At 35.5% G+C, this 27,989-nt stretch overlaps 1 protein-coding gene across 2 annotated transcripts; it reads left to right on the top strand.

Moving 5' to 3' along the window:
• Nucleotides 1–1,973: 1,973 nt before the first annotated feature.
• Nucleotides 1,974–27,921, top strand: cdhr5-rs (cadherin-related family member 5, related sequence). 2 transcript variants are annotated; one of them, XM_015352162.2, is made up of 16 exons: nucleotides 1,974–2,170; nucleotides 7,179–7,322; nucleotides 8,439–8,647; nucleotides 9,448–9,504; nucleotides 9,783–9,875; nucleotides 10,924–11,010; nucleotides 12,160–12,270; nucleotides 12,712–12,882; nucleotides 14,711–14,801; nucleotides 15,222–15,328; nucleotides 16,188–16,388; nucleotides 17,155–17,286; nucleotides 20,611–20,689; nucleotides 22,597–22,793; nucleotides 25,371–25,391; nucleotides 26,492–27,921. In XM_015352162.2, the coding sequence occupies exons 2-16, from the start codon at nucleotides 7,256–7,258 to the stop codon at nucleotides 27,377–27,379; spliced, it is 2,511 nt and encodes an 836-aa protein (XP_015207648.2). In that variant the 5' UTR covers nucleotides 1,974–2,170; nucleotides 7,179–7,255; the 3' UTR covers nucleotides 27,380–27,921. The 2 variants fall into 2 exon arrangements, with proteins under 2 accessions (XP_015207648.2, XP_015207649.2); XM_015352163.2 differs by lacking the exon at nucleotides 25,371–25,391.
• The last annotated feature ends 68 nt before the right edge of the window (nucleotides 27,922–27,989 follow it).

The following is a 27,989-nucleotide window of genomic DNA, read 5'->3' on the forward strand; positions in this document are numbered from 1 at the left end:
GCATGCCATTCAGCCCATTTGCAGTAGCTCGTTTGGTTGCTAACAGCTAATTGGTCTGGGGATCTCTGGAAACCGGCTTTGACAACACGGCTGGGTAACTTCTTTTAGATTCCCAGAACCCTTTGTGTACAAAAAGTGCTTCCTGTTAATTTTAAATGCATACTAATAATTTCCATCTGTGGCATTTGGTACATGATTCACTGTGGATTCCAGAGGAGCCCCCTGAGTTGAATTTGTTGACTTGAATAGTCAGATCAGGTTCCCTCACAGTTTTCTCTTATTAAATACATTTAGTTCTTTTAGCATGACTGATTAGCACATTCCTATTAACCTGGGTATATTTATTATCTAGAAAGTTTTTTTCAATATTATAAGATCAGACAACTCCATAATACTTTTAACAAGAAAATGTAGCTTTCTAAAATTACTCTCTATGACTATTTTTCATTGGATTTTACCAGAGGAGTTACAGTAAATGACATCTTCATATGAGAGAAAAGCATGTAGTAGTAGTGTACAATAATAATAATAATTGCTTACACTTATATAGCGCTTTTCTGGACACTCCACTCAAAGTGCTTTACAGGTAATGGGGACTCCCCTCCACCACCACCAATGTGCAGCATCCAGTACAAGTACTGTTATTCCCGGCATAGTTCCAGTCTTTAAGCATATAGTAATATTGCTTTTATTGTTTACTTATTTCCTATACACACAAATACCTTGCCTCCTCTCATCTGTAACCCTTATTATGTTCTTGATAATTAAAGATTGATAAAAACAACTTTCTAAATGGAAAGTGTATTTGTAAATCATCGCATTGCAAGAGGTGTGAATAATCTTTTCACATTGAAAACACACACAGGATGCCTAATCCCTTGTCAGTGGCAATTATTGATCATCTGTGTTCAAGACTCCCTAATACTTTTAAAGTAGATGTGCTTGTAGATCTCCAAGACTAAAGTAGATCTGTCCTCACTATAGTCTTTAATAAATCTAAGATAGCAATTCGTTCCTCTTTATGATCTAGTAGTGGCTTCAGAAATACTGAAACCAAATGTTTTATTAGTCTTAAACCCCTTTTTTGTCTCAATCGTGACAGAAAAACACATGAGAAAAAAGTATGCACGTACTGTAGATGCTTCTATGGAGACATTCACTTTTAATTTCTAAGTTTCCAAGAACGGCAGTGCATCAAATAAGGTTTAATCTCTGTGACAAACAGTCCATGTAAACACATTCAATCTATTTATACTGTATATATACAGTACTGTATATATGCAGAGAAAGACAGGTAAAGAGGCAGAGAGAGTTTTAACATTCTGACCGTCGTTGTGCTTTAAGAATTCTTAACATATTTTGATGATGTAATGAAGACTGACTGGCTTTGCAAAAACAATATGTTTATGTATGGACCCATAGCAAGATCATGTCTTGTGGAGAAGAACATTACACCTACTCTCATCATATGTAGGTAATGGTGTGTGGTATCCAGCCCCCTTCACCACTGGGACCAGACAGGTACTGAACCCAAGACTCTGGTGATATCAATGCCATTCGCTAACCACCTGAGCCACTTGTAATAGTCATAAAATCTTTGAAAGACTTTCCATTGTTTACCATAATGGAAAATTAATGTGTTAATAGCTTCATCTCCATGTAAGATAAAGCTCCATGTTTTCATGTTTAAAATGTGATTCCTTTATTATATGCTGCTGTCTTTAACATATTGACATATGGTTAAGATTCCTCAAAAATGTTTTTCTTTTAAAAATGTAATATTTCAGTTTGTGCACCTTGATATTCCATGCTGTTTTGTCACTGACACAGTTCTAATAGTTTTAACTTGCTCTTCTGTTAGAATTTCCTAGCTGGTAGCTGCTCTGACATGGTCGTTCTCGAAAGGCATTATTCAGTGTGTTAATTCTTAGCTTGGCTTCTCGGTTTAACCTCCCTTTCAGCTGTCAGTTATCCTGTCCTGGAAATGCACTCTAAGCCCTTTCTGCTGGAGGAACTTAATTCTCTGAAAATACACAGCTCTTACAGACGCTCTTGTTTGAAAACCAGTGTCTATGTGAAGGACTTTAAAAGTTAGGCATGAGAAGGGCATTGCAGTGGATAGTCATAAGGAGCACACTGGGAATTTTAAGAATCTGAACATCTCTTACCGGTAAGTAATTATTTTATTTATTTATCTTCATTTTATTTTTTTATCTTTTATATTCTTCTTGTCTGTGAATCAATGTACTGTTTGTGTATGTTTATGTATATAGAAAATACGTTACTTCAGAGTTTAACATTCTTATCTCAAGGTTCCATTGACTTTCATTGACTAACATATGAACTTTGTGTCATTTAAAATGTGTATGTATTTTAAAATTACGTGTTTCTGAATGTATCTATAACTTTTTACAGGTAATTGCACTTCGCTATCTCTTTTAACATACTGTAGGACATACAGGTTGTTTTTTCATTATATCTTAAAAAATATTCTAGCACATAGAAATTGAATTTAAATTCTGATTTTGTTGTTGTTTGCTTTTGTTGTAGAAATTGCTGTAATTTCCTAATTAACTGATCTTCTTTCCACAGTCTGTTTTCATACTGTAAAATAGTAGAGGTGTGTATGGTATATTTGACCGCAGGTGAAACTGGTGCTGACTCCGATGGAATCAAGTCAAATCCTTTTTAGAAAAGTTTGATCTTGTCTGTGCTGAGGCCGATGATGCTATTTGATTTACTACTGGATTATTTGGGTGTAGGGGTGGCTGGGGTAATGGGAGGCCCAGCAGGAGTAGACTGTAGAGCCTAAGATGTCTTCTGGGTGAGCATCAGTGCTGTGAAATTTAGAGGTCAAGAGGAGTAAGACAGGAATGCTCTTATTTAAACTTTTTTAATTGTGATGGTTCACGAGTACTATATCATTAAGACCTGTTAATAACAATATTAGTAATTTCTGGAATTATCTGAATTATCCCTTTATAATTTGTGTCATTTTGAGTAAAGAGTTCAGCAATAATTGAACAGCTTGTCATGACAACCAGATTAGAAGCCAATGTTGCCTGGCACAACATAACAAAGAAGAAGGGGGGAAAAGCATTTCAGGGTATACGGTATTTGTGTATCTTAGCGAGCTTATAATGCATCCCAGTGTGAAGCTTCAATTTATATCTCATTCAGTGTATTCAAATCATAATGATTATATGTTGAGGTCCTTCGCAGAATAGTCACAAAATTAGTGCATTCACATCATGGATAAAAACAAACCTGTTTTATGGCAGTTTGATGAACAGATACTGGGCTGTTCAGTTAATGATGAACTAATTGCATGTTACATAACCTTTTCAATTAGTTTTGTGTTAATGAGTTGGGGTTTTTCATAAAAAAAATAAAGAAAAGAGACATCTTGCCAGCATAAAATATTGCACTGCCAATAGGCTCCTTCGGCTCAGTCCCAGTGATTTCCAAATATTTGTAGTCAAAATACGCAGTGCACTTACTGTATGCTGTGCACAAAGCAAAAACCATAGCACATCCAAAGAATAAATTGCAGAAAGTTCAAACACATAAACTTGAAATGAGGTTATTTGTTACATTTCCTGAGTAAGTTTTCAAAACCCAATATCCAATCAACAAACATAAAAATATGTAAACACACCATAGTCTGAAGGAGGTAGTGGTGAATCAATGTTAATTAGATCTCATTACTGGTACAACAGTCTGAGCCCACCCTCAGACACAGACAGACATTCACAAACATGCACAAAAGCTGTCCTTTTATGTGGGTGGCAGTTTCCTGTGTGCTCAAAATGTGTGTCAACATGCATAGCACAACCAGGTTCATGAACGATAGGAGAAGAGGCTGAACCAAATTCTGTCATAATCCTCTTTATCCATCTGATTACCTCAGTGGGTCAGGGGCCTGCATCCTGTGTCATATTAAACTCTAATTATGACACTAATCCTTAGGGCTAAGACAGCAAAGTGGAAACAGTTACTTTATTAAATGTGAACAGCCTTTGCTATGTAATGCAACTCCACAACAAAGCACTAAGCAAATTATAGACTATTTGTTTATCATTTTGATGTTACTTCATCATACCAATTTGTATTCAAAATATCAAAGTCCAACTCTATTGTACTCTAAATTCCCTTAAAACAACTCATTTATCTAAGTATTAGAAGTATGTGAAGTATTAGGAAACAATTATGTAATACACATCACAGTTAAATAAAACATTAAACAAAAAATATAGCTCTTTAAGTTGCTTTTGTATAGTATATTAATATTGAAGACTATGCTCATGCTTCAATATTGAGAGCCTTTTCAATATTCACAAATCATTACAGATTGAGTGCTTGTTCAGTATATTAACCATATAATGTGTGTTAAACAAACCACTTTCCTCCGCTCAACCTTACATTATTTGTAGATTATGTATCCTGTACATGTCCACCTCTTAATAGTATTACAGATTACCCTGGGAGAACGCTTTGTATCTAAGATCCTGTCATGCAGTTATTCAGTTGGGATTTTTCTGGGACATTTGCCAAATCTAGACAAAGCAGACATACTTTCACATTTTTCATGTAAAGTAAACTCTTATGTAGCAGCTAAAAGTTTCAGACCATCACTTGTGAAGACACAGTTATAAGTCTCTTATTAACACATTAAACAGACATGAATTTCACAGTAGATTTATTCTTTATATTCTGAATAGTGTACAATAACCACAAACAGAAGAAACATTTAATTATATATTCCAATGAACTACAGAGGATATTTCCTCTGTGCACAGAATGAATTATGGACAGAATCATAAATGAAGCTTAGTTTGAGATTATATTTAACAAAAACTTTAAATGGACTTTTTTTTGGCTTTTTCAGTTATGAATTGAAAATGATAACATCATACAAACTGTTTAATGATAAATGCTGTATTTTCTAGAAAGGAAAGTTACATTCTTAGGAAATGATAAAGTGAAACCTTCTGTCTTGGGTTGCAAATGTTGTCATCTACCAATACTATACGAAAATAAGAGTTACTGGAATTGCATATGAATTACCATATAGAAAATATCTACTTGAACATTGTTCATTATAAAATGATGTCAAACGTTTCTTTTTATTCTTTCAGATTTAATGTTAGGTAGTATTTGTAATAATGGCAAATGAGTAATCAAAATATGAATGCTATCAGAACTGAAAAACGTATTTTACAGAATATCTGTAATATCTGTAGAGTGAAGCAGCTGGTAATGTTAGCACCTCCTTGTCTCAAGAATGTTTGGAAAGGATTTATAGTGGAAGCAAATGCGTACACAGTGACCTCATCTAGAGCATAAAGTTTCTGCTTTGATCCTCTTAAAAGCTTGAGGGTCAAATGCCCTCCAATTAGGTTGAAATCTCATAGAAACACCAAGCACACTTTTAACCTTTGTGACTTTTCGATTTTCAGTGACATCTGGTATTTCAGCTTAAGCTCAAGTTGCTCAATAGTTGTAATTGTTATCCATTTACCTGTGACAAAGATCATGGTGTCGTGTTACAGTTATTTAAAAATCAAGAAAGGTTTGACCTAACAAGGAAATAACGATCACTGTATGGCCAATACACATTTGTTTATGGTACCAGTGATTCAAGCCTTCATATAATTATGTTTTAGTAAATATAAATAAATAAATAAGTGTGGTGGAAATCCTGTAAGATATTACACTGGAGTCACAGAAACCCAGTCAAAGATCAAAGCAGAGGATTCACGTTTCATCAGTACTACCTAAAAAAAAAGCTCATCCTGTTTAATTTATCTGTTACACTGAGGTCTCAAGTGTACCCAAATCGTCTTCAAATCTTGTCTTTTGGCACTGTAGTTATATTGTCTGTTTGAAATGTATATTGTATATAAGCTGGACTGGGCACTGATGTTCTGGGCTCATCTGATAGATGTGTCTTAGAACAGCATTTCAGAGGGGACGTCCCACCACATACGGTACATGCATACAAGAATAAATCACCTTGACAAGCCCTGCACTAGGCAAGGGAATGGCAGAGACAGACTCAGAGGCACACTGTAATTAAGGATATACAAAAGCTGAATCGTTGAATTAGCATACAATTATATTTGGCTTTCTTAACTAATCAGAATGTGGGGATTTACAACAAAGATGCATGTTAGCTGAGTCATTATGTGCACAGAAGAAAAAAACAGAAAGAAATACACCTTTTTAGTGAATGAGTTGCTGTAAATGGACTGAATGACTTGCTCTGTTAAGTAAATAAGAGCACACACGTGTAGTAGGAACACGTTAATCCTACCAGTAGAAAACAACTTGTGTTATTCTGTGTTATACTATGGTTACATTACTATGGTAATTTTAGGTATACTTTTAACATAATTTTTCTGTCTCAAAATATCTATTCATTTTCTGATCCCTTATCTAATATAGTATCACTGGGGAGCAAGCAATAGGTGCTTATGCAGTATACACCCCGGACGGAATACCAGTCCATTGCAGGGCACACACAAACACACACTCACACTGGCCAATTAAACTTTAAAGTGTATAGCACCCCAGGAATTGAACCCTGAGCCCCAGGGCTGAAAGACAGCAATGCTGGCAGCTTTACCACCATAGCATCCTGTTTCAGGACTTGTCTTTTCTTATAACATATTTAACAGAAAATTCAGTTGGCACTTGGAAAAATAACAGTATCTGCTATTAAAGCCATGAAATATTGATTTTCAGTGTATGCAAATAAGAGTGTGGTTCAAGAGTGTGGTGAACCAGGGTGAATGCAGGTGGTTGCTGATGGCCTTGGTGCTTTCATTGCCTTTAATAGAGTCAACTGGCCCACCTAAAGTGCTGTCTCCAGGAGGCAAAAAACAGTCCTTAAGCTGATTCAAAGGAATTAAGTGAGATAAGGGTCCAAAAAAAGATTTTGTACAGTCAAGTTTGTGGGAGGGGATTATGTCTGCTTACTATTTCAGTGAAAGCCATTTTATCAGATTTGCTCCTGCAGAGAAGGCTATTAGCAGTATCTAAACCAATTTAAAGGCATAATGAATACAGTACCTTGAAAATCAGTGCTTGGCATTAAACACAAAAGAAAGACAAACCCATTTGAAAAATCCTTTTTATTTGAAGTAACAAACCGCCTACTGTAACTTTCTTTTAAGGGTACTGGCCTCCTGGAATTGCCTTCAGACTGAATTTGAGAACAAAGCTGACTTGTGCTCATTCAAATCTACAAAGAATGCTGAAGATTTTGAGGATATTCCTTTGCCAAATGGCAATAAATTTCTCCTGTCATATTGTCAAAGGTATTTTTGTTTGGATTTTTATTCTGTATATAGTGTATAGATTATATTATAAATATTGAATATTGATTAACTGTTTTGAAACAAATATTTGAATTAATAGAAATCAATCTTTTTTACCATTAAAGACCTATAACTATGAAGTCTGGGCTTAAATTTTTCAGCAATTATAACAAACATAAAGGAAATAAATCCCTGGAAGGAAAGTATTTTAATTATTCTCATTACACATAGAATCAATTTATTACATGAAGCTCATTCCTGAAAAAAAAAAACTATTGTGTGGAGCATTTCCTTTTCAGGTAGCAAGGATCAGGATACTATCACACAGAATCGCTAGACAGCAGTATTATAAAGTTGAGGTGGCTTTTCTGCTTTATTTTTCAAAAATATTTAAAAAACATGATTTCTAAAACACAATAAATCACAAACTTTTTTTAGAAAGAAAGTGGACGATGCCACCCCTCAACAGAACAGAAACTGTACCAAAACTAACCCCAACACACCTCTGTCCCCTGTCTTCCCATCTGCTTCCAAACCTACTCACTCTGATTACACACCACAACCTCCCAGTGAGACATCATTATATACACAAACAACCCAAACAAACCCAAGTGAGAATGTACATTCTAAACCATTACTTAATAGTGCAACCATAGTATTAAGGGTTAGATGGGCAGAATGGCCTCCTTTCGTTTCCAACCTTTCTAAACTATTGTACACAAAGGCAAAAGCTGTATTCCATGTGTTTGTGGACCATTTTGGCTCTCTCTAACGACAGATGCTTTGTTATTACAGTTGTTCCACTGGACAGTATAATTCATGTCTACTGTGTTATTATTTGAAAAGAAATGTATAAAGTCTGCTCAAACTGGTGAAGTCAAAGGGAGTGATCAACCCATCCCAACAGGACCTGCTGCTGTTCTTGGATTTCATTCTAATCCATCTTTGTTAATTAGCCTATTTATTGACTTTGTGCAAATGACCATTTCCATTGGTGCTCATTTTCACATAACTATGAAAGTTAAAGGACAGTAGGGCAAGGTCACATCCACTAACTCTGGAAACAACGAGGTTCCAAAGTAGCAGGAAAGATCTAAATCTTTGTTTTTGTGACAGCCAACCTATGCCTTGGAGGTCAAGATATTTTTGCTGCAGTTAAAGAAAACAGCCCCAATGGAGAATTCATTGCAAACCTAAGCATTATTGGGGACCCTGGAGCCAATAGCATTCGTTTGTGCCTCACTGGAGACAATGCAGATTGGTTTTATCTAGAGAGCAAAACCATCAGGTTAAACACATCTTCCACAAGAGTACTGGATCGGGAGGTAAGATACCATGTATTCACATGTTATTTACTGTTTTTATTTTGCAGCAATAACATTTATTGTGTTAAGAGGTGTTAGTGGGGCCACTTGGGGGTGCTCACCCTGCGGTCCATGTGGGTCCTAATGCCCCAGTATAGTGACGGGGACACTATACTGTAAACAAGTGCCGTCCTTCAGATGAGACGTAAAACCGAGGTCCTGACTCTCTGTGGTCATTAAAAATCCCAGGGCGTTTCTCGAAAAGAGTAGGGGTGTAACCCAGGTGTCCTGGCAAAATTTCTTACCAATTGCCTTACCAATCATGGCCTCCTAATAATCCCCCTCTATGAATTGGCTACATTACTGTGTTCTCCTTCCCACTGAGAGCTGATGTGTGGGGAGTATACTGGTGCACTATGGCTGCCATTGCATCATCCAGGTGGATGCTGCACATTGGTGGTGGTGGAGGGGAGTCCCAATTACCTGTAAAGCGCTTTGAGTGGAGTGTCCAGAAAAGCGCTATATAAGTGTAAGCAATTATTATAATAATAATAATTATTATTATTTTTATTATTATTATTATTATTTATTTTTAGTTCTGTTCTTCTGTTAATGATTGTAACATTTCTGAAATTTCATGGATTTATATGAGTCCTATAACCAACAATCAATGGTACAGATAAATAAGACCATATTGTAACTTTGAAAAAAACAGTTTCTAAAGGTCATCAGTTTTGCTTTAAATAATTACCTCAGAAAATATTATTCTAGTGATGCCTAGCAAGCTAATCAAGGTGTTTTTTTTTGTGTTTTAATTTAAGGTTCAGGGATCTGTCTTGATGGCCTCCTTAACTTGCTATGAAGATGACACAATACAGGTATTTCTGCAACAAAATCATTTTAAGAAGAAATTATTAGCAATTAAACGTTACATCTTGTAAATAATGTTTATCAGGATGATGGCTTGAGTGAGTGTGTACAGTGAAAACCCACTATGTATTGTAACCATGTTTGATAGCTCCATCTTATCTTTCCACCAATATGTCTTATTTAGCAATAAAAATGTTTCTTGAACACCTTTCAACCTTTTGGAATTTATATTGTGAAATATGTTCTGTTTGTATTCTAAATTGTTGATATACAATGTGTTTTTCAGAGTGTGTACAGAATTATGGTTGAGATCTTAAATGAAAATGACAACAGACCAAAATTCCTTGAGCACTCTATTACAACATACAATATAAGTGAGGTAGGAATTGTCCTTTGAATTTTTTATGCCATACATTGAATTATTTTTAATAAATTATTTTTTGGGAGCTGTCAAAATCTATTTTCAGGGATGAATAATACCTTTAAAAATAAATGCGGACTATTACTTTGCCTATAGTAAATTAGTAATGTATAAAACAGTGTTTAAGTTTGCTTTTCCTTTGGCAAAATAGAGCAAAAACATAAGGTACAGTACATCCAACATGGAGCAATTATTATTCTTAAGGCTCAGGAAGAGGACTTGCGGGTTAGGAGTATGATTTTCTACACAAAGATAATCCTAAAAACACAAGCTGTTCAAATTTAGCTCATATAAAATGAAGGATTTTGATATTGAAGTGGTTGCAGCAGTCACCTGAATTTAACACCACTTTAATGTTATTGGATAAATTATCTGTAGAATGAAATAGAAAAGTTTACTTAGCATTAATATTCTCTAGTAGTTTATTAGAACGAAACTGAAGACATTATAATACACTACAATGTTACAGCTGAGTAATAGAATGGTTATATTATATGCAAATGTTAGGTAACAGTATGTGCTAATAAGTGAGGTCATTTAGATTTTATAGCCATTTTCTTTTGCATCTTTTGCAACATCATTTAATAATTTCTTTTACAATAGCATTTGCATTTTCTTCTGAGACAAGTAATACATTTTCAAATGTATTAGGCAAGTAGTCTACTGTATGTTAAATCCCAATTTATTAGTTGTATCTACTGTATGTTTAATGGTTTGCATTGCCCTGTAATTTCTAACAACCAGTATATGCATACTAATATTCTAATGCACATCACCTAATAGCCTTCCACAAGATAAGCAACAAATAGAATTGACTCTAAGCATACTGTACTGTATGAATAATCCACCAGAAGACCTAAACTAGTTTGTAGCTTTTGGAATCTTAGATATCTGAAATATTATAAGCAGCATTGAATTTCACACTTCTTACCTAATTAGAAATTTTCTAAGACCGTAGAAGGCATGACAGGGTTTACGTTTCTAATTCATGCCCTTTGGTTTTCAGCTGACTGCTGTGAATACTGTCCTATTTACAGTGCAAGCTAAAGATGCAGATGATGATACCATAATGTATGTTATTGACCCAGCAATGGTATGTACCCTTTGAAAAATTCGCAACTCCTAGCACAGTTTGATTGAATTGATTGAGTTTTGTCACTAAATAAGGAATCCCTGTTTACAGTCAAGTTCAGCATTACTACAGTAGTGTCCAGTCCTGGTCATTTGGAAGCCAGTGTGTCTGTACGGTGTCTAGTTCTCCTTAAATCAGCTGCATCTGAAGAGCTGGGAAAGGCTGTTAAATTTGTCCTGCACGCCACAAATTAGCTGATTTAGCTCCTAAAGACCACAGATGAAAATGAAACCCTGCAGATACACCATCCCTCCAGGAACAGGTGTGGATACCCTTGGATTCGTGTTATTCTGAAAATAATAATAATAATACAGTATTCATATCCTTAAAACTAAATCACAAGCAGTCATAAGACTTTATAAATCAATACACATATTACAAATTTGTGTATGATTTACAAATAATTTTGTTATGAGAGTCTTTCAGCTTTGGAGTATCCTTCAACACAGTAACAGGTGCCAGATATTAAATGCAGTGTATGCCAGCAACTATATCATCCTGCAACTCTATTGAGCCCTGCAACTCGCAACTAGCAACCCACTGAGCTCAGCAGGTGTGAGCCTGGTCAGTTCCTGGATGGGAGACCTCCTGGGAAAAACTAAGGTTGTTGCTGGAAGAGGTATTACAGGGGCCAATAGGGGGTACTCACCCTAGGATCTGTGTAGGTCCTAATGCCCCACAATAGTGACAGGGACAATATACTGTAAAAAGGTGCTGTCCTTCAAATGAGGCAAAAAAATGAGGTCTTGACTCTCTGTGGTCATTAAAACTCCCAAGGTGTTTCTTGAAAAGAGTAGGGATGCTGTCCTAGAATCCTGGCCAAATTTCCCATTGTCCTTTACCAATATTGGCTTCCTAATAATCCCCATCTATGAACTGGCTTCATCACTCTGTTCTCCTTCCCACTGAGAGCTGATGTGTGGGGAGTATACTGGTGCACTATGGCTGCCATTGCATCATCCAGGTGGATGCTACACGTTGGTGGTGGTGGTGGTGGTGGAGGGGAGTCCCCATTACCTGTAAAGTCATTTGAGTGGAATGTCCAGAAAAGCACTATATAAGTGCAAGGAATTAGTAGTATTATTAATTGTCTGACATGTCTTTTTACAGCCTGATGCCAGCTACTTCAGGATTGACCTGCCCAACAGTGGGAGAGTGGTCCTGGCCAAGCCTCTGGACTATGAAACAAAAGCCCAGCTACAGTTTCTAATTTTTGCAGTGGTAAGCCAATTAAAAATTGTTCATGATTTGATTAGTAGGTATAATACGCCAGTAATTTTTAGGAGAAGTCAGGATTTCATGAGCAATCGAGTTTATATGGTGGTATTAGTATTTCTGGATCTGGAAAAACTTCAATTGATCTGTTTTTTATCTTGATTGTCCCTATTTTCTATTGTGACCATATGTTCACCTCAATTTCCAATCATCTCTTTGATTTGAATAATCAACCAGATGAACACACCAGCTCATTTATTTTCCAAGATAAGATGCCAAAATAACAATGATCCATATCTTCTCATTACATGAGAAATTATACAAATGGAAACAGGCTATACAACAATACCACTTGTAAATGACTAGAGTTGTAGGCTCAAAGTTATTCAGTTCAAACTGCACTTCTGTACAATTAACCTTTAAACACCCCTTGATATCTTGATACAGGAAATGAACACTAAGCAAAAGCACAATGCTTCAGCCACCATCAAAATCAATGTTTTGGATGGAGATGATCAGTATCCACAGTTTCTTCCATGTATTCTCTTATCCCAAGACCAATCCAGATCAGTGTGCACAAACCCTATTTATACAGTCAACATCACAGAAAAAGAGCAGGTAATATAGTATTCTTACTTTTCTGTAATGTACGGTATGTACCGCTACTGGCCTTCCTGCCAGGATACTGTCAGCAAATAAGTTCTTGTTGGTTTTTCAGTACTGAAATTCTGTCCACCGCAATGTATCTTAGTTATTATTGTCAACTCAGGACTTTCACGTAAAAAAGCATTGTATTGTTACTTATTTTCTGTTGATTTACATTTACTTAATTCACACCAAAGTGCATATTTATATATGGATGGTCTTCAATTTACATTTCTTGTATGCAGCTCTGTTACATGTTGTATAGCAGGTCATGCAATTGCATTTATTTAAAATATAATCATATACTGTATATAGTTGAAGAGAGTATAATTAACAATCACACTGTTTTATACTGTACAGTATATAGAAGATGTTTAAGACAGTATAATTAACAGTCATACTATTTTGGTAATGAATGCAGAACAAACATAACTACATGTGGTTTTAAATTCTACAAAATGCAATTTTCCAAAGCCATGGATGTGTGAAGATCTCTTCAGCCTCCCAAATTTACATACAGTATGTTTAAAAGTATGTTATTTAAAAAAAAATTGAATCACCATTTGGACAATTAGTGCAACAATCTTAATGTTTTGGGATCCACGGTGCACTTCTGTACTGAGTTTGAATGTTCCCATAGCCCCTATATGTGTTCCCTGTGACGGACTGGTGTCCCACCCAGGGTGTTCTCCTACATCCAGGATGAGCAAGGAATAACTTGGCTTTCGGTAGCACCTGAACTATCAAGATGCATTATGACTGAATGTCTTTACATGCCCCTGTGTTACGACTCTTCAATTTTGCAGTTGAAGATTGCAAGTACAATACAGATAATGCAATGTTCTGTGTATTATGTTAAACATAAATGAAAAGTTCAGGTGGGTAGCTGCGTCAGCATGCGTAGGCTGCAAAGGAACAAGTAATAGGTTTATTCCACGCTGAAAAGAGAAGAAGAAGGCTCCACGGCCAATACATTGCATGTTCTGTCTTCTCTTTTCGGCATGGAATAAACCTATTACTTGTTCCTTTGCATACATGAATAGTTTATTTATTCTAGGAATTTCCTAACAGTAACCTTACATCACCAAATGCACTAAATGCTAGTTCAAACCATATGTTGTAAAGTAGATAGTATCCCATACTGTATGTATTCTCTATCCATCTGTCCATTTTCAATAACCACGCAGTTCAATACAGAGCTACAGTGAGCCAAAGTCGAATCCAGCAGACAATGGGCACAAGGTGTGATAGACCCATGCCAGTCCATCTCAGAGCATCCACGGGAGGGACAATTTCTGGAAAATAATTAACCTAGATGACATCTTTGGACTGTGGGAGGAAGGCTGATGAAAATTTGTACGGGCATGAGAACAACATGCAAACACCGTGCAGAAAGCTGATTGTGCCAGAATCAACCCCAGGATCCAATAGCTGTGAGGAGCAATGCCAACTGCCACAGTGTCACCCTCTATACATTAACATATGTATTTAACATAAAAGAGTGATTAGGCCAAAATAAACCATTCTTCATATTTCTGTTTTATTTAAAATAGAAACACTGTGTTAAGCAGCAAATAAGATAGTGCTATAATATTTTTAGTGTAGAGGAAAATTCTAAGATAAGACGGGTCTAATAGCTGTTCTTGTCACAAATAAAAAAGGTTTTTATGCTAAAGATTTTAATTTAACAAGTTCTCTTCAGTATCCAGGACAACTCTTTAAATTCTTCTCTAGTGAACTGCAATGAAAAATACTGTTAAGAGCCTTGATGCTTTTTAAATTATATTGTCTTAATTCACAGGATATCACTCTGCATTTTTTTCCTGGTCCAATTCATGCTGAGGATGGAGATAAAGGCCTGAGAACGCAATTATCATATGCTATTTTATCAGGTTGGGAAAACATATATTTCTCTTTAAAACACTTTGCTTTCGTGGTAATATTCTATAGATAAAACATAAAGTGAAGAAACGTATTGAAATGGACTACATAGAGTAGAAGGACTAGATTGCTAAATGTTAAAAAGTTAAAAGGGTGGTGAAATGGTAAAAAAAACAATAGATTTTGGAACATCCAGGGTTTAGGTTCTCAGGATACATTGAAGTCATCATCATTCAGAAATAAGAAATTAGTTGTTCAACTATCCAAATACCTTTTCATCAGACATATTGTACCCATAAACCATTGCTTTGATTATTCTATCTTTATATTATATAAAGTATAAATGTTATAGATAACATTTATTATTGCTGTGACATACTGTAATTTTTATAATTGATTTTTGTAAAAACTGTACATTTATTCTTCCATAGGTGCTGATAATGGCAGGTTCCAAATAAACAATGTAACAGGGGAAATTTTTATGACAAGACCTGTGGAAAACAGGCTGCTGACACCAAACCTCAGACTTCGAATTATGGTAAGTGACATATAAGATTTACTTAAATTACTGTAGTCATACACGTATAGAATATATTAAATGGTGTAGATTTATCTACTGTATATAAATAAGTATACGTTAGACCAATAATTGTTTATTTTAATTGTTTATTTTAAAAAAAAATCATAATTATTATTTTGCCTGTCATTGTTATATTAATTTTAAAATCCTGAAATGTCCCATACAGAGTCTGAAAAGAAAGAAAGATAAAAAAATAATATATAATAATAGCTGAGCATGCATGCTTATTTGTTCAAAGAATTTGTCTAGTGCTACTTTCGAGAACCATTTAATACCTAATTTGCCGAAGAATTATTTGTGCACCTGGTGCAGAACTCTGCATTTTAGTTATGAAAATAGTTTGTATTTTGGAATAAATGCATGAATGATACATACATAGTGCCTTACAAAAGTATTCACACCCTTTCTATTATGTCCAATTTTGTGAAATTACAAAATTATACACATTTCCCAAACTTAATATTTTATTCACAAATCTGAATGCTCAAATTAAAGACCTCTAAGAGGAGACACATTAATACATGTAATTACATGTAATAAATGTAATTACAATAAATGTAATCATAAACTAAACAGAATAACATGAAATATGATGATTGCACAATTAAGACCCATAAACTCAATATCTGGTGGAAGCACCTTTGACTGCAATTAAATCTGTTAGTCCTTTTGAAAGTATCTACCAATTTTGAACACTGGCTTGGTGCAATTTTTGCTCATTCTTTTAGTCAGATTTGCTGCAGCTATCAAGTTGTTTGGAAATTGTTTTTCCAGGATTTGGATTGCTGTCCTTAACTACAGTTTTGCCTTGTCACAGGCTGCTCAGGTAGATGACCCAAAAAAGTACACAGTGGCCACAGCACTGATCAGAGTGTTGGCTGTGAACCAGTATCCACCACAATTCAACAGAACAACCTACAAGGGATTCATAATAGAAAACATCAGCCCTGTAACGTTCGTATCAACATATGGAAATACAGTTCTTGTCATCCAGGCCTATGATCGGGATTTCAGAGATGTAAGCAGGCATTCCTTTAATATTATGCGATAATCAGTTCATTTCCTTTGCTCCTCTGTTACGCTGAAAGCCTGTAGATAAGTAATACAAGTATTCATACATTGTTCTAAGTTAGTACTGTACATAAAGGAGGTTGTATTTTTTTTACAAACTTGCCTTAATACATGGAAATGTTTGAATATCTTTATCTATATTTATCTATATTTTACATACCAATGAAATAAGATCCCTGTTAAATACATTTGTAAAATAAATGGAATTATAATAACTCACATGACCACTTATAACATTTTTTGCTTCAGACTCCTGGTCAGTCCTGTTCATTTTCAATATACAGAATGCCTGATTAAAAGTAGTTTGTATTATATATACTGTATATCATTTCATTTTCTTGCTGGCTACAAAATTAATGTTCTCCTTGTTAAATTCATCTTTCAAAATTGATCCCAATTTTTTCCACCTCTAATCTTAGTAAATGATGAGACAAAACAGTGAATTCTAGTTTTATGACCTTAAGGTTGTGCTGATTTATTTGATCATTTCTTTAACAATTTATTTCTTCTTTCCACTTTATTTTGCAATAGTTCATTGGCATGGAAAATAATCTAAGTAGAAATATTGAAAATAACTAGTAGGTTCAGGAAAATATACCAGTTAAAGTAGATACAGAAACTAAAAAGACAAGTTACAACTGATGATTTTGACTTATTTTAATGACTGGAAAATTGTTGCATATTTGTGGATAAACTGTATGGATTTATTTCAGGGAGTAAATCCTAGAATCCATTATACTCTGAAGCCAAAATCAAACAACACTAGACTTTATCAGATCACACAAGAGGGATTTCTAATTGCCAAAACTGATGTACTCCGTGCATTTGAAAAACATTTTCTGGAGGTAAGAAAAATGGATTGTATTTTGGATTGTATTTTTTTCTTTTTGCTGTGACTAGTTAGAATCCCATAACAATTATATTCAAATTTAGGGACACGTCAATGATTTAAGACTAATTAAAAAATAATTTCAGCATACTGGATTGTCTTTCACTAAGAAAATAACTTAATATTTTCACTTACTAATTAAATACCAATGTATTAATAATTATATTACAACAATTTGGACAATATATTATTGTCACCACCACCAACCTGCCTAGACCAGCCCCCAAGAGGACTAATCAGTTTCAGCAGCAGGGTGATAATTATAAACACCGCCGCACGTGTTAATTCAACATCAGACGCTTTACCGTGCAGCAGGCTGCATTATTTAAGCCTCTCTTACCCATGTATCGCTGCTCGGTAATGAGTAAACTTCTCGTGAGCTCTACCTAGCGTATTCCTGGTATTTTGACTACACCTTTTTCGCCTATGGAGTACGGATCTAGCCTTGCCCCTCGGATTGTTTACCACCAGTGTCGTTACCAGATTATTACCTACCGTTCTCTTTTCGACCTCGATTCCGTCTTACATTTTAGATTGTTTGCCACCAGTGCCTTTACCGGACTTCGACCTACCTTTTGCCCTCTGACTACGATTTAGCTCCTTGTTGGCTTCCTAACCTCCCAACGACTCCTGCGTCTGCATCGGATCCCTATCACCTCTTCAGAGTGTCATTACAATTATTTTCTATCACAGTCACCACTCGTGATACTGTATATACAATAATCTTAAATTCTTTTTAACAATTTAAAATATTGTAATATTCACAAGGTAGTATGAAAGAAAGTAGCTGCCATGAAAAGTACTTTAGCTACATTTCTTAGTACAGACTGCTACAGTTAGAACTACAGTATGCTAAGACACTTTGTCAGTTTTGACAGGGTATACTGTATCTCCTCTGCCAAACGTGCTTGGTATAGAGTAGTTGTAAAACAACTTACTTTGTGTTATATTCTGGGTAATTATTGGGGTTGTGTGTATTAGTAGGTTAGATACCTACAGTACATGTGATTAAACTAAGAATAAAGGTTTTAAACATGAAACCAATTAATCAACTTGATTGGTTGCTAGTAGTTATAAGATATGAGGTTCTCAGTCAGCTGTTTCTTCTAAGAATTAAGTACCTGCTTTAATAACTGTCACAATTGTAGTCCCTCCCCCTTAAGGGCGCTCTGGCTGTTTCACTTTTGAGTTGATTTTGTGCACCTGCTCCCGGTTCCTGCCTCCCTATAAGAGCCAGATGCGCACTCTGTTCTGGGCTCTGCATTGCTTCCCATACCAGGCGAGTCCGGGACCGGTAGCGCTGGTCCCATTCCCCCCCTTGTTCCCCCCGACCCTCCACCGGATCCCACTCCGGTTTTTAATCCTGTTTGTCTTCGTCTCTGATGGACTGCCCGGCTTTGGACTTTTGCCTCATCTTGGATTTCCCTTTGGACTCTGTTTTGGATTGTTAGCCCCAGACTCACCCCCCTGAACACCTGCGCACTATGGACACGCCCCCTGTTTTCATTCCTGACTGCATGCCTTTTGTTTTCCCTGTGTTTTCCTCACTCATGCCCAGATTGTGTCATCTGCATAGGGTCTCGAAAGAACATGACTCTGTAGTTTGTTCTAGACTTCGACAAACCTATGGGGAATGAAGAGCCTCTAGTTCTCAGTCTTAAAATCACTTCCTCTTTGATCCTAGCTGAGTTCAGTGTTTCCTGTTTCACTGTTATGTCTGTGAGTTTTTTTATATATATATAGATAGATCAATTACCTTTTATAGCCTTTTCTAGTGATCCACGCAAGCTTGAAATGAACCATTTCCTATGTGCCTGCCTTCTTTGCTTACTGCTGAGCTAGTAAACAGACCACTAGTTTCTGCATTAATGCCTGCAAAAATTAATACAGAATGTGCAATACTGGTAGAGACATATCCAAAATGACTTGCAGAAGCAATTGCTGCCAAAGATGTTTCCACCAAATGTTGAGTTCACAGGTCCTAATACTTATTCAATTAACATATTCAATTTTTTTCTCTCTTTACTTTGCTGACATCTATTGTCAGATACTACTGTTAAAAGCCTGTGCACAGCACTGCATCTATGCAGACAAGGGAAAACAAATCAAGAATTGTGATACAGCATGCATACAACAGTGCTTGCTTCCTTTGAAACAAGTTGTACTAACACAACAAGAATCCTATTTCAGATCCACAGGCCTATGCGGCTTTATATGAATGCAACAATCTTTCAGTTTTACCAGTACAGAATATGATAGTGAGTGGAACAGTCTAAAATATAAATCAACACAGAGGTTCTCACTCCTAGTCCTGGGGAGCCACATACCAGCTTGATTTCATTGCAGTTGCGCTTTTTGCTTTAACTAATCTTTAATTGAGCCAACTAGTATTTGACCAGAAACTTTGCAAGTATTTTTCTACTCAAAGGTTGGAGATGATGAGTAACACAAGAATCCCAGCAGTTTAAAGGTAACTTCCTACATATTTAATTACTGAAATAGTAAATAAGTTCAAATTTTACCTATTATTAGGACTATTAAGGGTTTAGTTTAGTGCTCAGGTGTACATAAACAAGCAAGAGTGTGAGTGTCCAGAGCCAGGACTGGCCCTGGATCAACTCAAAGCAATACATTTATACATTTTAAATCATTCTGTGTTTTTCAAAAAAACTATTACTGTTGAAAGTGGAGATGAGTGGTACGAATTTCACTTTCAGTTAGGAGCTCAGAATCAGCAGAATCATTTCTAATTTTTAAACTGTAACAGAGCAGTTGGTTCTGGAGTTTAAAAACTGGCTTAGGCCACTAAACCGCAATGTTAGGACACTCCAGAGACACACAGAGAAGTTAAATAGAATTTGAAATCGGACAAGTTGATTTTCCTATATAATGGTTCGACACTTGACAGAGGTTGTCTATTCAGTTTTGGAATAGATAAGACAATATTGTCAGAAAAGGACACAGTCTCATGTGGGGACATTAATAAAAAGGACAAAGCGACTGCTTCTGTATCAGTGGTGCTAGTAACAACAAATGTTCAACAAATTTACCTGGCCAAACAGGATCAGTTCCAGAACAAGGGTTATTGGAAAGATGAGATGATAGTGGGTCATAGTACAGTTGGAGAAACTATTGATTTCAGGGTGTCCCCAGTTCTTTACTTCCTCATATTATACAGGGGTTACATTTGCGTAGGTCCACGACCTGCTACCAGGGTAAGAGGACCTACTCCAGGACCTAATACCACTATAACTACCTGAACTGACAATTGTTTTTGCAGGTAGTTGCTACAGATCAAGAATCAGGAGAAACTGTGAAAGCCTCAATTGATATTGAAGTTCTTCAGAAAGGTCAACAAGGTATGCCTTCTATAGTTATGAACCATTTATTCATATTCAGTTTAAAATAAAATAAATTATTAATTTAACATTCTGTTTATTTCAATATGTGATTGAAGGCCTTATTTCATGCACTGTCGGGCTGTTACAGGTTGGTGCTCGATTTATATATCCAAAGTAGTAATATACTTTCATAGACACTATTGATCTTTTTTAGGCTTCATGGGTATCAATGACAAGTATTTTTAAGTAGGTAATTAAATAAGTAACCTCCTGGATTACCCTGCTCTCAACTGAAGCAACATGCCTTGGAAATTGGCTTACCTCAATTATCTTCTTAAGTGTCTGACTGGTGCTCGAAATAGGAGAGTTTAATTATTTGACAGAAGTGTGCCATGCAACATCCTGACAAATTGAGGTAACTCTCGGCTGCTGAAAATAAGATAATACAATATAGTCAGGCACAAAAGAAACCAAATATTCAGATTTAATAGATGTATTAGAGCTGAGCTGAGTATTGCAGTTGGCTTCAGCAAGAGTCAATATAAAACTCATCCCAAAGTCCCCACACATGTTGTTTTCCTTTATACAGTATCTAACAAGCCAACAGCCATATCAATCTGCAACTCACAACTGGCAACCCACTGAAGCTAAGCAGGTGTGAGTACCTGGATGGGAGACCTCCTGGGAAAAACTAAGGTTGCTGCTGAAAGAGGTGTTAGTGGGACCAGCAGGGGGCGCTCACCCTGCGGTCCATGTGGGTCCTAATGCCCCAGTATAGTGACAGGGACACTATACTGTAAACAGGCGCTGTCCTTCAGATGAGATGTAAAACTGAGGTCCTGACTCTCTGTGGTCATTAAAAATCCCAGGGTGTTTCTGGTGAGCGTTCTGGCGCACTATGGCTTCCATTGCATCATCCAGGTGGATGCTGCACATTGGTGGTGGTGGAGGGGAGTCCCCATTACCTGTAAAGTGCTTTGAGTGGAGTGTCCAGAAAAGCGCTATATAAGTGTAAGCAATTATTATTAACATACATCAGTGAATAAAATAGGCATACATTCTCTCTGATGTCATGTCAGATGTCCTTTGCCTGCAGAACATGGTGAATTAATCTCTCAGCATTACCTATAAATGGCCTCTAAGCAGGCAGGTCATTTTCATATGGACAGTGAACTAATGTTATTCTGCTGATGTGGTACAATCACATCACAATCACAATCACAATCAGCCAATACTGCCTGAAAACAATTTTTCAGGTGGATCAGATGGATTTATCTTTCCTGTGCTGGTGTGCCTTCCAAGATATGACCTGTCCCTCAGTGATCCAGTTTCCTAGTTTCTTAGACTAGTTTACTAATTGTTGATTAATATTATTTTGTTCTATAGAAGTGATCATCTTTTATTCAAGCAGGCGGGGTCATATCTTTTGCTGTTGCTGTATGAGATTCCTATTCAACTCATTTGAGTTAACTTGACACAAATAAGAATTTTGAGCACCTGATGTTTAGGAAATTGCACGATTTAATCTCAGAATGTGGTTATCAAGAGGTACAATAGGATCAATTCCATCAAAACATTATTCACGTCCTTAATGAACTAATGACATAAACCAGTTTTCATTGTGCATTAGTTAATGCACTTTAATTAAGCTGTTATCATGCTGTTGCTTCCAGGATACAGGAAATGTATAAAATATACTCCAGGGCATTTGATATAAGTTTGAATAAGACTAATTTAAAACTGAGAGATTCTACATTCAGTAGGTTTGCTAGCCTATATTCATTAATTTTCTAAGCAATAATCAATTGTTGAAAGGAAGAAATTGCGACTTGCTATATTATAGAAAGTTCATTACATAGGAGAGTGGTAAGGAGAGTGGAAATCCAGCATACTACATATATAATATCTATTTTTCTGAACTTCAGTTCCATTGAGTCCCTTCAGTGGAAGAGAAAAACTGTACAGCATGATGAACATGAACGTACTTGGAGGAAGCATGGGAGTAGCACTGCTTCTCCTGATATTTGCTCTATGTGTGTTTCTTCGGATTGCAAAAAATCGAAGACAGCATCAACACACTGCAGACAGAGCTTCGGTTGCACTGGAAAAACACCCAAATGTGGTAGGTCCAAGTTATTTTACCATTTCCTAACTTTATCTCAATGACTGGACTTGCAGATGTTTCTGAGAAATAGAACATCAGTTGAAGTGTCAAAATAAATATCTTGCTTTAACTGTATAATGTATTTGCATTTGAAACCAAGAACAGGAGTAACATATTTACTGAAAAGGTTGTGAGAGTATAGAACAAGCTACCCCACCATGTTGGTGAAGCTGAAAGCCTGGTTTCTTTCAAGAAACAGCTGGATGAGATCCTTGGATCAATTAGCTACATTTACTTGTAATGCTTTTACTCAATGTTATATTCATATGTCATTTATCACCACACTAAGTCTACCTCTTTTTAGAAAAAAATCAGAACAGCGCTTTCATGATTTTTCAAACACAAGACGAAACACAAAAAGTAGTTCAAGTGGGTAGCTGCGTCAGCATGCATAGGCTGCAAAGGAACAAGTCATAGGTTTATTCCATGCTGAAAAGAGAAGAAAGGAAACACAACCTAGGCTCCACACCTAAAACATTGTGTTTTCTTTCTTCTCTTTTCAGCATGAAAGACAGAAAGTGCCTTTATTTAAATGAGTACAACGAAAGATGCATTCAACATTTCAGAATTGTGTTTTCCTTGTTAGGCAAAAATCAGTTGTATACATAATGTGGTCATAAATATTTCTCATTATGGCACATTAATTTTGGAATGTTAGTTTAATTGTCTGTGAATAGTCAATTGTACTCATCATATTAATAGAAACTGTTGCACATGAATCTCGATGGTTTCAGCAAAGTTCTGGTCAGTAAGTAAGATAAAAATCGAGTTCTGACGAATGACTTCTTTTCTGTACATTCTTCCTGTATTTCAGTAGTAGTTTATACAGTTGAGTTTCACAGTAAAGTAACATGATTACTGAGACTGTATTGTGCAGTTAGAAGATTGTTATAGAGCCCACTCCTCCCTCAGTCAATTTTGGGAAGTGTGCCCCAAGCTGTTTTATAATAATGGTAATGCATGATCCTTCAGGGAACATTAATAGACACAGCAATATTTCTGTCTGCATGACTAAGATGTTTCTCAAGGCTGCTTATTATATATTGTTATTTTCCAGTTACTATTGGATTGTATTCAGGATGCAATAATAATTGAACTACTTGAGTTAGATCTGTGACCTTTGTATGGACGAATGATCATTTTTTTTCTATGGGCTTCTGAAAATTGTCTGTTGTTTATTTAAGTAAAGTTGGTATGATACCATCAGACCCAGAAGACTGGTTAATCTTAAGTGCTTCTAATACCATCAGGCTTCTGCCACTACTACTGTATACTAATACTTTTTAATCTAGAATTTACTGTAGATTTGCTCATACTGAGGCATGTTATATATTTCTTCTGTAGTAAAAACATGAGTAAAATTATTCATTTAGCCATTTCCTTTTCATCATTTAAAAATGTCCTATTATTATATATGTGATACTTCATCCACTACTGTTCATTTGTGGTTTTAACACTGAGAAAGCATTTTTTATTTTTTTATTCATATTACCCTACAAAAAATTGAAAATTAAAATTGAAAAAGAAAATCTGGTGTTCATTTTTCACTTTTGTCTATAGACTTCAGGCACTGACATCAAACTAAGCTAAACAGGATAATGGTATGTTCATGGGTCTTTTGAGTGCCTTATTATCCAGTCACAAAGACTTGGCCAACATGAGATTAATGTCAGCTAATTGTCCCACTATTTTTCTACCTTCAATATAAAGTGGTTCAATGTGGTCAATTCTCATTGTTCCAAGAGAGTAGAATATAATTGACGTAAAAATAAAATACATAGGAGCTGTACATATTAATATTTTTTAAGTGAAATGCTTATTATTAGAGTCCATAGTGAACACATTAAATTCAAGTGAAAATGACAGTTTAGACTTTACTGTCCCGTCACTTTTGGAGGGCACTGTATTTTAGCCTCCACTTCTCTATGTGCTGTATCTCTTGTGTTTTCAAATATCTTCTTTTAATTTTGCATGTAAGTTCTTGTATTCCACTTAACTAGATATTGTTTTTTTTAATAATTTTAAAAATGTGTTTTCATTTCTCTTTGAATCGTTCCAAATTGATTTATTAATCCATTTGGGCCATTGCTTTCTTACTTTTCTTTTTCTTTAGGAATAAACAAATTCAGTTCTTTAAGTATAATATCGTGTTTCCATTAATTCTTTACCAGTTTTACGTATATTTAATTTCATGACAGTATGGCTTCCTGAAATTTTAAATCATCATTTTGTACGTGTCAGAGCATGACCCTAGTTCACTAATGGCTCTGTCACCTCTATTTCAGTTGATTTAACTTAATATATAATTTGAAAAGACTGAATCAAAAGAGATATTTCCCCTTGTACTTATAGGTGCTCTCAGTAACAAAGCAGTCATTAGCCATTAAAGTTAGGGGATCATCCTGATTGCCTGATATAAGCTTTATGGAGCGAATTACATCCTAATGATGCTACAGAAAACAAGAATGTAATACAAATAATCTACAAACGTGTTTCTCATTCCTGCTTTTTTCTTTAAAAATGCTGCTTATATAGAGCTTAAGGTGGTTCCAGTTGGTGAGTTTTGGGTTTGTTAGATTTCAGTGTTGGTGAAGTAACAGTGTTTGTGACAATTAGATATATAATCTGTTTTAAGATTGCATTAATAACACAAACATGATGGCTTCACTTTTAAAGGCAAATCTAAAACAATATAAAACATTATTTGTTTTTAATAAGACTTTTTTTTTCCTGACAGTATTACTCTTCAAATATTTTTTATCCATCAGAATTATCAGAAAGCCTCTCTTCCCATAAGCCACAGTGTTAGTTCCATAATATACTGACCAGCTTAAATAATATGCTGCAAGATAAAGTTTGACTAGTTTATGTGACATTGCTCAAATGTTTTAAACCCCAAGAAGCCCATTTTGGAAAAACAAAAAACAAATAACATAACAAAGATTTAGTGAAAATCAGGATGTAGGATTTCAGAATTTAGTAACAGCCACATTCTAACTGTAACACATTATTTATTCACTGTCTGTCTCAATATGTGGCAAGTCAAGGTAACAAATTCCATCTCTGTACAAGAACATCACTTTCATCATACGGGTGGTTCATTGTGAGTGACAAAGCTCATTAGAGTGACACTAGGAGGATGTGACATACAATAATACACAATTTATGCACATTCAAGCCTTAGGAATGTGCTTTGTCATATAGAAATAATATGATGCAAAAACACCAATGGACAATGGTTGGGGGGAGTCAGAAATGTATCACACCATACTAGACGTTAATCTTCTCTACTCCATCTGTTTAGGTTATTAACTCGGGCTAGACAAAAATCTATACATTTCTATACCATGAAAGGCAGAAGTAATTGATAAAAAATGTTCATGCACTTGAAATAATATTGCAAGAAAATAAACCTTCACCTACAGTACATGTGGTAAAAGCTGGTCAGTATAAAGTCTTTGTTATTAATGTTATAATTTCCTATGCTGCGAATCCAAAACCTAGCTTTCATTTACTACATGATCGTCTTCATATGGTATAGCTTAGTCTTAGGTGAAATGACTTCTAGAGAGATGGAAATCCCTCTACAAATGAACCACATACTACTGTTATACCTACGTTTTATATAAACTGCTTGTCTTTTCTGTAATCAAAAGGTGAACCCTGGAAGACCCATGCCTCTGGTTGAGGAAATCTCCTACCAAAACGAAGGGTACTGTGACTTGGGTGAAGAAGAGACAGCGTCAAACATCCATGGCAAACAGGGGGTTTACGTTAAGAAGGAAGACAATATAAATGTCAAAACATGTAACAAACAAAAGGAATTTTTAAAATTTCCAAAAGATACAGTACATTCACATAAGAGGCCTGCACAAGAATCCGAAAGCACGTCATCATCTATTGTGTCCAATGGAAGAACTACAGAGCGATCTGGCTGTAAATCCGTTTGGTTTAATGATGATATGATAGTTAAGGAACATGATTCTACCACCAATCAAAATCCTGATGATAGTACTCAAGAAGCTAACCTTCAAATGGAGAAAACAAATTCCCAGATGGCCAATGATGAACCATCTTCACAAGACCAGTCTGACAATGGGATGTGTGAAAAAGAGAAGACATTGGCGGAAGGAAGTACAGGAGAGAAGCATGACACATCTGAGTCACAGGATGATGACAGTCTCCTAAAAGACTTAGAGGAACATCACGACTGTGCTGAGGAAGTGCTGGAAAACCCTTATAAAAACATGTGCCCTGCGATTTGTGTTATGGGTGACAAAGTAGGTACCACTGAAGATGAGCACAGCAATGGAACAAACTCTAATGATGACCTGCAGTTAGAAGACCCAGAAACAGGTCAAACAGAAACAGAGGCTGAAGCTTTTTTACATTGTGGAAACCCTCCAACACATAATGATGAAACAGTGTCATCAACTGCAGAAAATGAATCTGTGACAAAAGGTAGCAAGGCACAGAATCTGGACTACGACAGCACAACACAAACAGGGCTTTTGTTTTTCGTAGAAGATTCCATAGAATTCTAAGAGTTTTGATAATGTTGAGCTGAAGCCAAAAGTACTGTGTTTACAGAAAATCATTTCAAATATATTTGAGCACTTTTTAAAAATGAATAATGATCCTCCAAATAAAATATTTTGATTAAAAATGAATACACAATTACCTCTTTTTATGAGTTCTTATGTATTTGCCACTCAAAAATTGCTAAAGAAATTTGATCGTTTTCAAAGAAACTTGTGTCTTGTCGGAAATTATTTTTGAGATGTGAACAGCCTTAATATATTTTATGTCTGAGCAGGACATTAAATGTCATTGCAATGATGAAAGAGTGACATTAAATGAAATGATATCGGAAGTATACACAGTGCTATGATAGAGCCTTTGTGATAAGAAGTTTCTAATGTCTCCTTTGTTGTTTATTTCAACTGTATGGAAATTTATTATTTAGTCATCCACACCTTATTTTATTGATATAGATTACCATCAAATCACTAGGTTTGCCTCCAAAAGATTGTTTAACTTTATTAATAACAACAGTGATGTGATATGAATGTAATAAAGAATACATTTTGTGACATTAAAAATAGGATGGTGTTTTTATTCTAAGTAACAATTGTGCAGGAAAAAGTGCTTCTT

The sequence above is a fragment of the Lepisosteus oculatus genome, chromosome 7 (assembly GCF_040954835.1).
Source record: "Lepisosteus oculatus isolate fLepOcu1 chromosome 7, fLepOcu1.hap2, whole genome shotgun sequence".
Taxonomy (NCBI): Eukaryota; Metazoa; Chordata; class Actinopteri; order Semionotiformes; family Lepisosteidae; genus Lepisosteus; species Lepisosteus oculatus.

Coding starts and splice junctions, on each gene's coding strand:
- cdhr5-rs (XM_015352162.2), top strand. CDS start 7,256: ATGCTGAAGATTTTGAGGATATTCCTTTGCCAAATGGCAATAAATTTC. Junction 9,505..9,782: donor ATGAAGATGACACAATACAG/GTATTTCTGCAA, acceptor TGTGTTTTTCAG/AGTGTGTACAGAATTATGGT. Junction 16,389..17,154: donor ATGATCGGGATTTCAGAGAT/GTAAGCAGGCAT, acceptor GATTTATTTCAG/GGAGTAAATCCTAGAATCCA.